General features: G+C 34.3%; 1 protein-coding gene across 1 annotated transcript; it reads right to left on the bottom strand.

The window, feature by feature from the left end:
- Window positions 1-1,141: 1,141 nt before the first annotated feature.
- On the bottom strand, window positions 1,142-2,968 carry LOC149189720 (transcription factor MYB24-like). Its single transcript, XM_089413279.1, has 3 exons — window positions 2,795-2,968; window positions 2,409-2,538; window positions 1,142-2,303 (listed from the first exon to the last, which is right to left on the bottom strand). Exons 1-3 carry the CDS (start codon window positions 2,949-2,951, stop codon window positions 1,598-1,600), a joined length of 993 nt encoding a protein of 330 aa, XP_089269405.1. The 5' UTR covers window positions 2,952-2,968; the 3' UTR covers window positions 1,142-1,597.
- Window positions 2,969-10,862: the final 7,894 nt, after the last annotated feature.

Raw genomic sequence — 10,862 nt, forward strand, 5'->3', positions numbered from 1 at the left:
AGATAGTTAATTAATTAACCATTTTGAAATTTTTTAATGTAAATGATTTTAAAAATATATTTTTAGAAAGTCCATATTAATCATGATAAATAATAATTAACACATTAACTGTATTAATAGCTATAAAAATGTACATCTTTATATCGATTGTTGGTTCAGAAAGATATAGGCGTGGTTTTAGTCCAATTATTTGACCATATTCGTCTGATTACCAAATATTATTCTCAAATTATGTTTAATTTGAGTGAAATTGACTTCGTTTTGGTCCAATTATTTGACCATATTTGTCTGATTACCAAATATTACTAAATATTAATCTCAAATTAAGTTCAATTTGAATGAAATTGATTTGGATTTTGCACTGTGAAAATTAATTAATTAACAACTTCGAAAATTTTATAATGTAAATTATTCTAAAAATATATTTTGAGAAACTCCATGATTAACTAAGAATTAACCTATTAAATATATTAATAACCATAAAAATAAGCATCCTTGGATGGATTGCTGATTCCGTTTGTTTATCAAATATTCTGAAAATCAGCATTCGAGATAAACTCAAGATATTAAATGCATGTTTAGCCAAAACCAATATAAAATAATGTTCATTCCCAATTTCAACCACATGTTCTTTAACCTTTCCATCCAACAATCGTGCAATTTCCCCACATAACATTTTCTTCAGAAATACTCAACCGGAGAGATACCTTTATGTTTATAATGTTCAATGGTTTCTTTTACAAACCTTATTTCTACCTCCTCTTCGAAATTATACATGGCGTGGGCCAGTAGCCGAGATAAGTTAGTTTCTTACCATACTAAGGTTACTGAGAGGTAAAGATTAATGCGCCGTTGCAACTAGTTTTTATATTGAACATATAAATTCAGCTTTGACATGTAAATATAGGAATGTGAAATGTGAATGTGAATATAGATTAATAGGGCTTTGTGTAATTACAACTGGTTCACATATTGAACATATAATTTCAGCTTTGACATGTAAATATAGGAATGTGAATGTGAATACAGATCAATAAGGCTTTGTGTAATTAGTGTATAATTATTTGGAATTTTTGGTAGGAATTTGGTGGAAATGTTTTTAGTAAATTAATTTTTTTATGGTCTAAATTACATTTAAGATTACATGAAATCAATAAGGTGTAAAACCCTGAGATCAACCCCTGGAAAACCCTAACATTCAGATCTTAAAAACTTCACAACTCAAACCTCAAACTTCTAACTCCCACACTGACCAAATTCAACCCATAAAAACACAAAACAACAGGTACACTGCGGCACTTAAAAATTGCAGTGTTCCTTATCCATATCGTACACTGACATACGAATATAGACCAAAAATTGCGGTGTTCCTTATCCATATCCTACTCGTTCTGGCATTACTCACTCTGCAGTGTTGACATTCATGAGACTACTACAAAACATTTTCCATGGAAACCATGGGGTATCCTAAGAAGAAAAAGACAACGCGGCGCAAGCAGCGTTTAAAATTGATACAAAATTTACTGATTTGACTGTATGGTAATAAGGGAGTGGATAGAACAAACAAATTCCATCCTATGGACACCTTTCTCGTTACTCAATATGATTGTCTGTCATTATTTCGAGACACCCAAAGCTTACTACCATTGAAATCGTCATCTTCTTCGTCCATGTTCCACAATATATCCGAATAACGATTGAAGTAAGCTTCGCTATGTGAAAAGGCCTTCGGGGAAGATACCATATACCAAGAAGAGGGTGAATTTATGCCACCTTCAGCGGCGCCATCTGCACAAAACAATTCGGAAGAATATAGAAGACGTCCAAGTGAACCCACTGAAAAGTTGTAAGCTATGCTGTCCTCAAACACCTCGTTCTCTGAATCTTTCAAATCTTGTCGCGAAGCTGCGCTTGGTTGCCAATCATCATCGATTGGAGAAGGAACATGTCCACTTTCTCCCGGCAATACATACTCATCATTTACTTCATCAATGGGATTTACCAAAAGCGAGATATTACCCTGCAGATACTGGGTTTTGTTCATCTGAACCGCTACGTTCTCAGTGCTTTGTGTCTGGAAGCTAGTCGAAGGCTCTGCACCGTCATGGTCGGGCGGTCTGTGAGATGAAGTCGGGAGGCAGTCATAGCCCAGTGAACGGTCAAAATGTACTCGTTTGTCAACATCCATGCCGCCACCGCCACTCTCAACTCGTAGATTCAATTTTCCCTTTATTCGAGTTCTCCAGTAATTCTTGATTTCATTGTCCGTTCTTCCGGGTAATCTCCGTGCAATGTGAGACCACCTAACCGTTTGAAATTACTTAGAGTTAGAAAGACGCATCTACTAAATATCAGAGATGCGTAGCGTCATTATATGTTGCATTTTATGAGGAGTATATATTATATACCTGTTGCCCCAACGGCTATGAAGTTCAATAATCAAACGTTCTTCCTCGGGAGTGATCTTGCCGTGCTTGAGACCAGGCCGGAGGGAGTTAAACCACCTTAGCCTGCAGCTTCTTCCAGTTCTCTTCAGTCCTGCGCAGTACAAGTATTTTATATTTTGACTTACTCAAAAGTATAAAGGCACAAGATTAATTTCTGGCTTCCTCCGTTAATTACAACTAAAATAATTCGATCTAAACTTCGTAAATAATTGTCATTCCAACGAGTTATAACCACCCAATATAAGGCAAAGCTCAAAATTTTCCAATCCACAAGGCAATGCTAATATTGTTATTGAACAATCAAAGATGCACTTGTTAGGAGAAATCAATTCATTACATATTCATACCAGCTGCTTTGGCGAGAAAGCTCCAGCGCCCTTCCCCATGTAAGCATATATACCCACTAAGTTGCAAGTCCTCTTCGACAGTCCATGGACCCTTCCGCGTCTCGGCTTCATCCTCATCTTGAAAGCCAGAAACTACCGACCAGGTTGTGTTTGCCATTCAATAGGGCTACTAGAGTTCACAGCTCCTTCACTACTAAATGCTCCGTATCAGCTATCAGCCTTATATAAGATGAGTATACAGAACATTGGAAGTCCGAATACACTGAACAAATGTCTTCACTGTCAACTAAATGATTATATTTTATTCTGCACACTTGGAGTCCAGATACAAGGAATGAATGTGTGTATGGTCAGCTAATCAAGAATGTCCCCAGCGACGAATCCTCATACACCGACTCAGTATCTCGATAGTCAGGTAATGAAGAACGTCACCTTAAAGAACGCGGGGCCGGGCCCGCGGATTGTTGTGTCATTAGACATTTATCGCCATCTGGACAGGTGACCAGCACGTGATTTTGCATGCCCATGATCCGGAAGATCTAAAGTTAGGCCAAGTTCGAACCAGAAAGAGGAGACTAAATGAAAAGATGTGGCATGTCCATTGCTGAAAATACCCAGAAAGATCTTGATACAGAAATTGCTTGAAAAGCCGTACATACGCGTTAATTATCATCTCTATTCCCACTGGCATGACATCTGGCAGTCTCCTCCAGTGGCCGAGGCATTTTCAGAGAACAAAGAGCAAAGTGGACAGGGACCGAGGGCGTCATTTTATTCAGATTCGGAGGCCAGGCATATAAGTTGAGACAGCGATGGAATTCTTGTTTATAAATTGGCCGCGGAATACTGTGCAGGAATCGATCGTGATCATAGTACTATTTCATTGAAAAAAGGTTAATCAGGCCACTATGTGGCCGTAGAGGATAGGGTGAAACTGTTATCGTTTGTATCAAAGTTTTGGGAGAGATTCACTGACAGCGCACCGCGTGGAGATGTTTTTTTTTGTTTTTGTGAAGTGAGGATGATTTTGGACGGTCTGAAGATCTGCTCATGCCTCCCAAAAGTGACATAATACCGTCGTATGAATTGTTTCAAGGAAAGGTCGTTTATTAATTATAGAAAGCGCGGCCAAAGAGCGTGTGTTTTCTGCTAACCCTATTACAGCGCTAGTGACGGGTGATCTTTTAGCCTCCGGCTATTTGCTCTTTTCAATTTAAAATGCTACTAATCGGCAATTTACAACTGCTCTCAACTCGCTATGCTATCCGACAGCTCCTTTTGGGTCACATCAGCGTTTTAATGGTTTTCTTGATGAGAGATTTAATGGACTACGATAACGCGTAGGACATCTAATCTCACTTTTGATGGGTTGTTTCTGCATCATCTGCATTTATTTATAAGTGCACTATGTTGTCCTTACGTTATTGGATGCAAATTTCTTATTATATCATTTGAACGTTAAGTTTTCAGGTTTTTTTCCATCTTTATGTTATTTAATAGAAAATTCTTATTATAGTATTAGAAGGCTAAGTTTGTTTGAATATGATTTTAGTTTTGTTGAGTTTTACTATTTATTGGAAAGAAGTTTAACCTAATAGATTTAAGAAAATGTTGGGAAAGAATATTAATATGAAAATAGATTGTAAATACTTATAATCTTTGAGAAAGATATAGATTTTTTTTAAATATTTAAATAATGGATTATTATTTAAATTTATAATTTTTTTTTTTAAATAAGTTTTTCTCATATGCTAAATTCTAACGCTGGAATGTTATATGATGTTTTTTTTTTTTCTTTCAAATCAATATAATAAATTTAAAAATTTAAATTTAAATTATTGTTGATTAATGATTTAAAATTTTAATTATTTTTTAATTTGCAAAATAATAAATCTATATTTTTAATTTTAAATAACTAATTAATAAATTTCAACTTTTATTTTATCATTTTTGAGTAAAAATATTTAAGTATTATGATTAAATTGTTTAATTAGTTGAGAAGTTGAGTTATCTTAAACTATTAAAGCAAGAAAAAAAACCAGTATTCTAATCTAATATATCTTTCTATTTCAATAGGCTAAAGATAAAATTCCAAAATAAAATAATAATCTTTTTTAAGTAGGCTTTATAAACTTATAACTAAAGCGAAATTTTAGAATGGAAAAAAAAAATTAAGAATAATTTCTAAAATTGCTCCATCTTAATTTAAAAATAATTTCAAAATTCCTTTAATATGTCATATTAACATTTACCCTTTCTAATTTATAAAAGATATTATGCTTATTTTTTTTAGGTTTTGGGAGTTTATAATATTAATATTATTTGAAATTAACAATATTCCCTTAAAAAAAAATTAAAAACAATGTAAAGAAAAATAAAATATTTAAATGATAAATTAATTTATCAATTGAAAAAATTGGTTTGTAAAATAAAATGGTAGAAAAATTAAAATATATACTTAAAAAATTCTGTAGTAAGTTATTTTTTTTAATTAGAATTTAATTTGTATTCATAAAATTTGTGTTTAGGGTACAACAGTTACATTAAAAGAATTGTGATAATGCATTGTCATCTAGTTGGTGATACAAAAGTGCGTTATCAGAACTATAATGTCAAAGTGATTCGGGTGTTACTAAAGTATTGAAAAGTATGCACTAGACGCCCAAAAACTAAAACACTATATATTCCATACAGAGTATTTTTTATGTCGAAAAAAAACATCTTCAAATACTCCTAATACTATATGTTGTATTGGAAAATTCAAATTTGGCACATGTGGTGAAGGAGATTTCAATGAAGTTTTGTCTAAAGAAGGTTTCAAACTTTAATTTCCAATAGATTCTTGAAGATATTCCACTTTCCAATGAATGGAACTAAGCTCATCGCCTTATTTATGAAACAGAGTACAATGTTGAATACAAATATCCATTGTAGTTGTCATATTAGACACCAACTAGTTGTGATTTACCTGCAAAGCAATAATTTCTTCTTCTAGATTTTGTACCTAGGCTTGAAGAGGATCATCCATGAGTGCAAATATGTTGTAGATTCCTAAAACCACTTCAATGAAACCTAATTGAAGACAATACTAATAGTAACTAGGGAAACATCAACCCTTCCTTTCAAGAGCCTCTTTTCTGAATTGAAATTATCGAAAGAGAAAAGAGAAATAATGATGCCACCATATAATAGTGTTAAAAACACTAATAAATTCAAAAGAGAAGGGATCCTACTTCAAAATTTTATGAGGAGACAATTGATAGTTATCACAAAGATTGAAAGAAACCACACTATCCCAGAAATACCCTAAGTACCAATATAAAAAACATAACTAGACTCAAAACAAAAATAAATTTGACATTTATTATCCACTCAATTTATGAAAATAGTCATGTGCTTACAACATATATGCCCATCACATCCAACCATGGAAATTTTCACGACAGATAGAAAGGTACATGAGCTAGAAGACCTAGGATATACTTCACTTATTCCCTTGTAGAAATTTAGAGCCAAATATCCCAAATGCCATATCTTAAAACCCCAAATCTCTACTTGCAATCACCAAAGTGAGAAAAACATGTTTAAGAGTTACATCCTAGAACAAAGCTCTCTATGTCTCCTTGTAGACTCAACAATTTAATACTCCATGTCCTACAATGTTGAACCTTAGTAGAACGAACAACCCAATAGTGTAATAACAAGGGAAAAATTCATAGGTCACCCACATTAAAATAAGGAAATTTCATTAGCCTCCCATGCTAAACTAGTTCCAGAACATAGTGGGATTATCATCCATAGGACCTTAATAATTTCTTAAAAGAAGCAATTCCTATTCTCAAGTTGACACTTCTGCACTTTAAATGTGGCTTGGTGGATTTGCCTTCATAAATAGATATCATATGAAGGAAAACTAATGACATCCCTTTTGTAACCCACTCCTAATGATGTAAATATGTCTAAGCGTGGCATTCTAAGAGTTCGAGCTACCATACCACTTTTTTTCGTAATGAAACATGATACCAATTAAATTCCCTTATTTTTTCTATCCAACAAAGTCCAATTCCTCATTAAATCACACTAGAGGTAGAATTATTTGAAGCGATGGAGAGGATAGATGCCAATTCTTCAAACCTATAGGCCTACACATCAAAATAACCCCTTCCCCGTGATCAAAATCACATTCATGATTAAATTGGATTTGAATATTAACCCTCTTTGCATGCCTACGAGCATTGGGCTGTAATCGAAAAAGGGCCAAATCTTTGTCCCATTGAATGAGGCCCACTGCTCTGCACGATGTGTTGTATTCTAATAGTTGCATGTACCATTAGGCCCCTAAACCCATGTCAATGTTATTTCAAATAAAGGAAATGAATATAATTTGTATTGATCGAGTCCCTGGATGATGGAAATTGGTGAACACCATTAGGTGGAAAGCATAAAAGAAGCGCAAATTATTTGTCTTTTAACTTATAACCATAAGATGACTTATATAACCACATTAATAAAGTGGTTCAAATACATCAATCAATGTCATTTTCCACCTTCCATAAACCTATAAATAGCACTAAATTGTGGAAAATGTTGTTGATTGTCATAATTCAACCAATTTATTAATGTGATTGTGCTACTTGACAACGAAAGTGAATGGGGATGATTAGTCAATCATCTTTGATCACAATTGAATTTAGTTTACTATAGTTAAATATTGTAATGTTTTGGTTGAGAAGGGTGGATTATGGCCAACAATTGATTGACTATAGTGACCATGGTTGTCCACTTTAAGCTAATGTTATCTACGATAGATCATAATTGACTATGGTTGACCATGTTTCCTATCGTTGATTGTGGTTCATCATGTTTCATATGTTGAGCATGGGTGAAAGTAGTTGATCATGGTTTGAACATGGTTAACTATATTTGGCCATGTTAACCATGTTTGACCATGATTAACTATGATTGGAAATGTTAACTATCATTGACCATCTTGACAAGTATTTACCATGGTTTGACCATTTTTCCCATGGTTCACCTCAGTTGACTACGGTTAAATATGGGCAAGTTATTGTTGACTATGTTTCCAATTGTTTAATTATAGGTGGCTATGATCAGTATGGTAGATTGTAGTGAACCATCATAAACCATGTTATGCAATGATTGATGATGTAGACCAAGGTTGACCTCTGTTGACCATAGATAACAATGTTAACCTTAGTACCCAAAAATTCAAATGTTCGTTCCGCGCTCAGGATTTAAAACAATAGAGTTTCTTCAGAAAATTTTGAAATGAGCCTATTGCAAATGCCAAACATACCTTCCTTCTCCTTGACTAGATCTGTAAGTACCTTATGCTTTGTTTTGCTTTTACTGGGTTTCGAACTCGGACCTCTTTTCTTATGTTTTCAGTTTCCTGAGTTTCGAACCTTTGTTTCTGCTTTTCTTTTTTGCAGCTTTTAGGTATCAGAAGGATCAACACAATGTGGTTCAGGTAAATAAGCCCAACTACAATAACTTCACAACTAACAATGCAACCCGCAATTGGAGCAACGACAAGGATTTCCTCTTCCTCAATGAATCGAAATACTATTATTACATCGATGGTAGGGGCAGGTGCTCACTTTCTTTTTACAAAATCCTATGCCTCACTTGCAAAGACGAATCTGTTCATGGATACTACGAAGACGTCATTACTTAAAAAATAATGACAGATGGCGAAACTCATTTCGTAGACTAGCATCTTCTGCAGGGTATCAGTTAGCGATGAATAGCTAGGTTCTTGGTTCCAATGAATATATTTACAGTCTTGATCAAAAGTGATTTTAATATATGAATAGAGTTTGTATTTCATATATTTGTAGTTTAGTCATGAGATCTTGCAAAATATTCTTCTTTTCACCATTCTTTGAACTTTTTGGGCTTGTTCTTGCCAGAGTTTTTCTATGCTATTCACATGGATTTAGTAAGACTCAACTTTCCTCTCTCCTCTCGGTTCTTTATGGACCTCCGAGTAAGACTCAACTCCCCTCTCTTCTCTCGGTTCTTTATGGACCTCGGAGGTCTTGGTTCCATCAGTCTCTCTTTTCTCCCCCTTGTCTCATCATCCTAGTTTCCACTCCTGGAAAGCCTAATTTGACTACCAATCCACATAACTCAAATGCCCATCTTATCGGTATATTGGCAAAGTTTGGTAATATCCCTAGCCAAACCCATAAGGAGAAGGCTAAAGCAAGGTGAAAACCTGGCAAAGTCTGGTAAAATCCCCACCCAAACCCATAAAGGGAAAGCTAAGACAAGGTGAAAACAGAGATTAATCCCCCAAACCAACCGAGGATGCTTGATCCCCACACCACAAATTTATAATCACTTTTCACTACCACGACGAACTCTAGTTCCACGGCCTCACCCTCCCTCCCTTTGGATTAGGAAGGAAGGATGATTTCAATGCGAAAAAAAATGATGATGGCTAACGCATTGCATCAACACCTGTATCGTCAAATATGGCATTTTTCCTTACGTTTATATAGACCCGTTTTTGTTGTTGGTATACACCCATCACCTGTATTGTCAAATATGGCATTTTCCCTTATGTTTATATAGACCTTTTTTTGTTGTTAATATACACCCATCCCCAAGCCAAACTCAAAATGATTTTAAATTTATATTATTTTTAAAAATGTTGTTTTTCATAGTTTTAAACATTTTTTAAAATAAATCTATAAAACACTATATTTTTATATATTATATATCTTAAATTTACTGTTAATTAAAATTAAAAAAAAAATTAATACAAAACAGAGAATAATTGGACTATGTTATATATATATATATATATATATATGAATTATATTACAATGGAGGGTGCTATAAAGGATTTGTGTTAGGCAATAATTAAGCACAGAGCCAATGCTAATAGTCACTGGTTACTTATTTTAGTGAATACTTATATCATATAACTAATTTTTTTTTGTCTAATTTTAGTTGCAACAATATTTACATTCACTATTTTCAAGTGAGAGTAATTATGAATATATGCTTTTTTCACTTTATAATATATATTTTTGTTATTTTTTAGAAATAAAAAAATTACAGAAAATACATATTTTCCATCTATTTTTTCACTATTTCCATTTAAACAACCTGGAAAAATCATAGAAAAGTGTCATCAACACGTCTCAAATGAAATTGTAGCAATGACACTTAAGTTAATTGGTACAACAAAGCATGGAAATTTTGTAACAATTATAAATACAATTTGCAAAAATTAGATAAAACTTGTACAAATAAATATTAAAAGTCATGTGATGGGCAATTTAAAAGTAAAACCGTCATAAAAAAATTCTCGGCACCCGTTAAATTTAACCCCCGATACCCCGGAAGAATTGAAAAATTGCCACTGAAAATGGATAATTTGAATTCATTTTGGGGGGAGTTGGGAATTGGAAAGAGACCGGCAGTCCTGGACCTGTCACCTACAACATTAACTTGACAATTAATTCGATGTACACCAGCACATACCCAACTCCCCGAAAAATTTCTAAATTTTTTTCGCCACGGCATTGGATAGATTATTAACGGAGACTGTGACGGAGATGGAAGGGCCCATTTTGCCACGTAGAGGCGGTCGAACTACCTGCAATCGAGATAAGCTCGGCGGTCCAATCGGTCGAACTACCTGCAATCGAGATAAGCTCGGCGGTCCATGACGTTGCAGAGCCTTCCATTAGCTTCCAGACACAAAGTAGTGAGGACGTAGCGGTTCAGATGAACAAATCCCAGTATCTACGAGGTAATATTTTGCGACAGGTAAATCCCATTGATAAAGTAAATGGTGAGTATGCATTACCGGGAGAAAGTGGACATCTTCCTTCTCCAACCAATGATGATGGGCATCTAGGGGCAGCTTCACGACAAGATTTGAAAGATTCAGAAAACGAGGTGTTTGAGGACAGCATAGCTTACAACTTTTCAGTGGGTTCGCTTGGAAGTTTTTTATACTCAATTGTTTTGTGGAGATGGCGCCGCTGGGGGTGGAATAACTTCACCTCCTTCTTGGTATATGGTAGCT

Source organism: Pinus tabuliformis, chromosome 3_1, assembly GCF_031772625.1.
Source record: "Pinus tabuliformis cultivar Carrire ecotype Pingquan chromosome 3_1, CPIR1, whole genome shotgun sequence".
In the NCBI taxonomy this organism is placed as follows: Eukaryota; Viridiplantae; Streptophyta; class Pinopsida; order Pinales; family Pinaceae; genus Pinus; species Pinus tabuliformis.

Bases quoted from the DNA above. Each gene is read 5' to 3' on its own strand.
- LOC149189720 (XM_089413279.1), bottom strand. From the start codon at position 2,951: ATGGCAAACACAACCTGGTCGGTAGTTTCTGGCTTTCAAGATGAGGAT. The intron at 2,539-2,794 runs GTATGAATATGT...TGTACTGCGCAG, and splicing joins CTTTCTCGCCAAAGCAGCTG to GACTGAAGAGAACTGGAAGA. The intron at 2,304-2,408 runs GTATATAATATA...TCAAACGGTTAG, and splicing joins CATAGCCGTTGGGGCAACAG to GTGGTCTCACATTGCACGGA.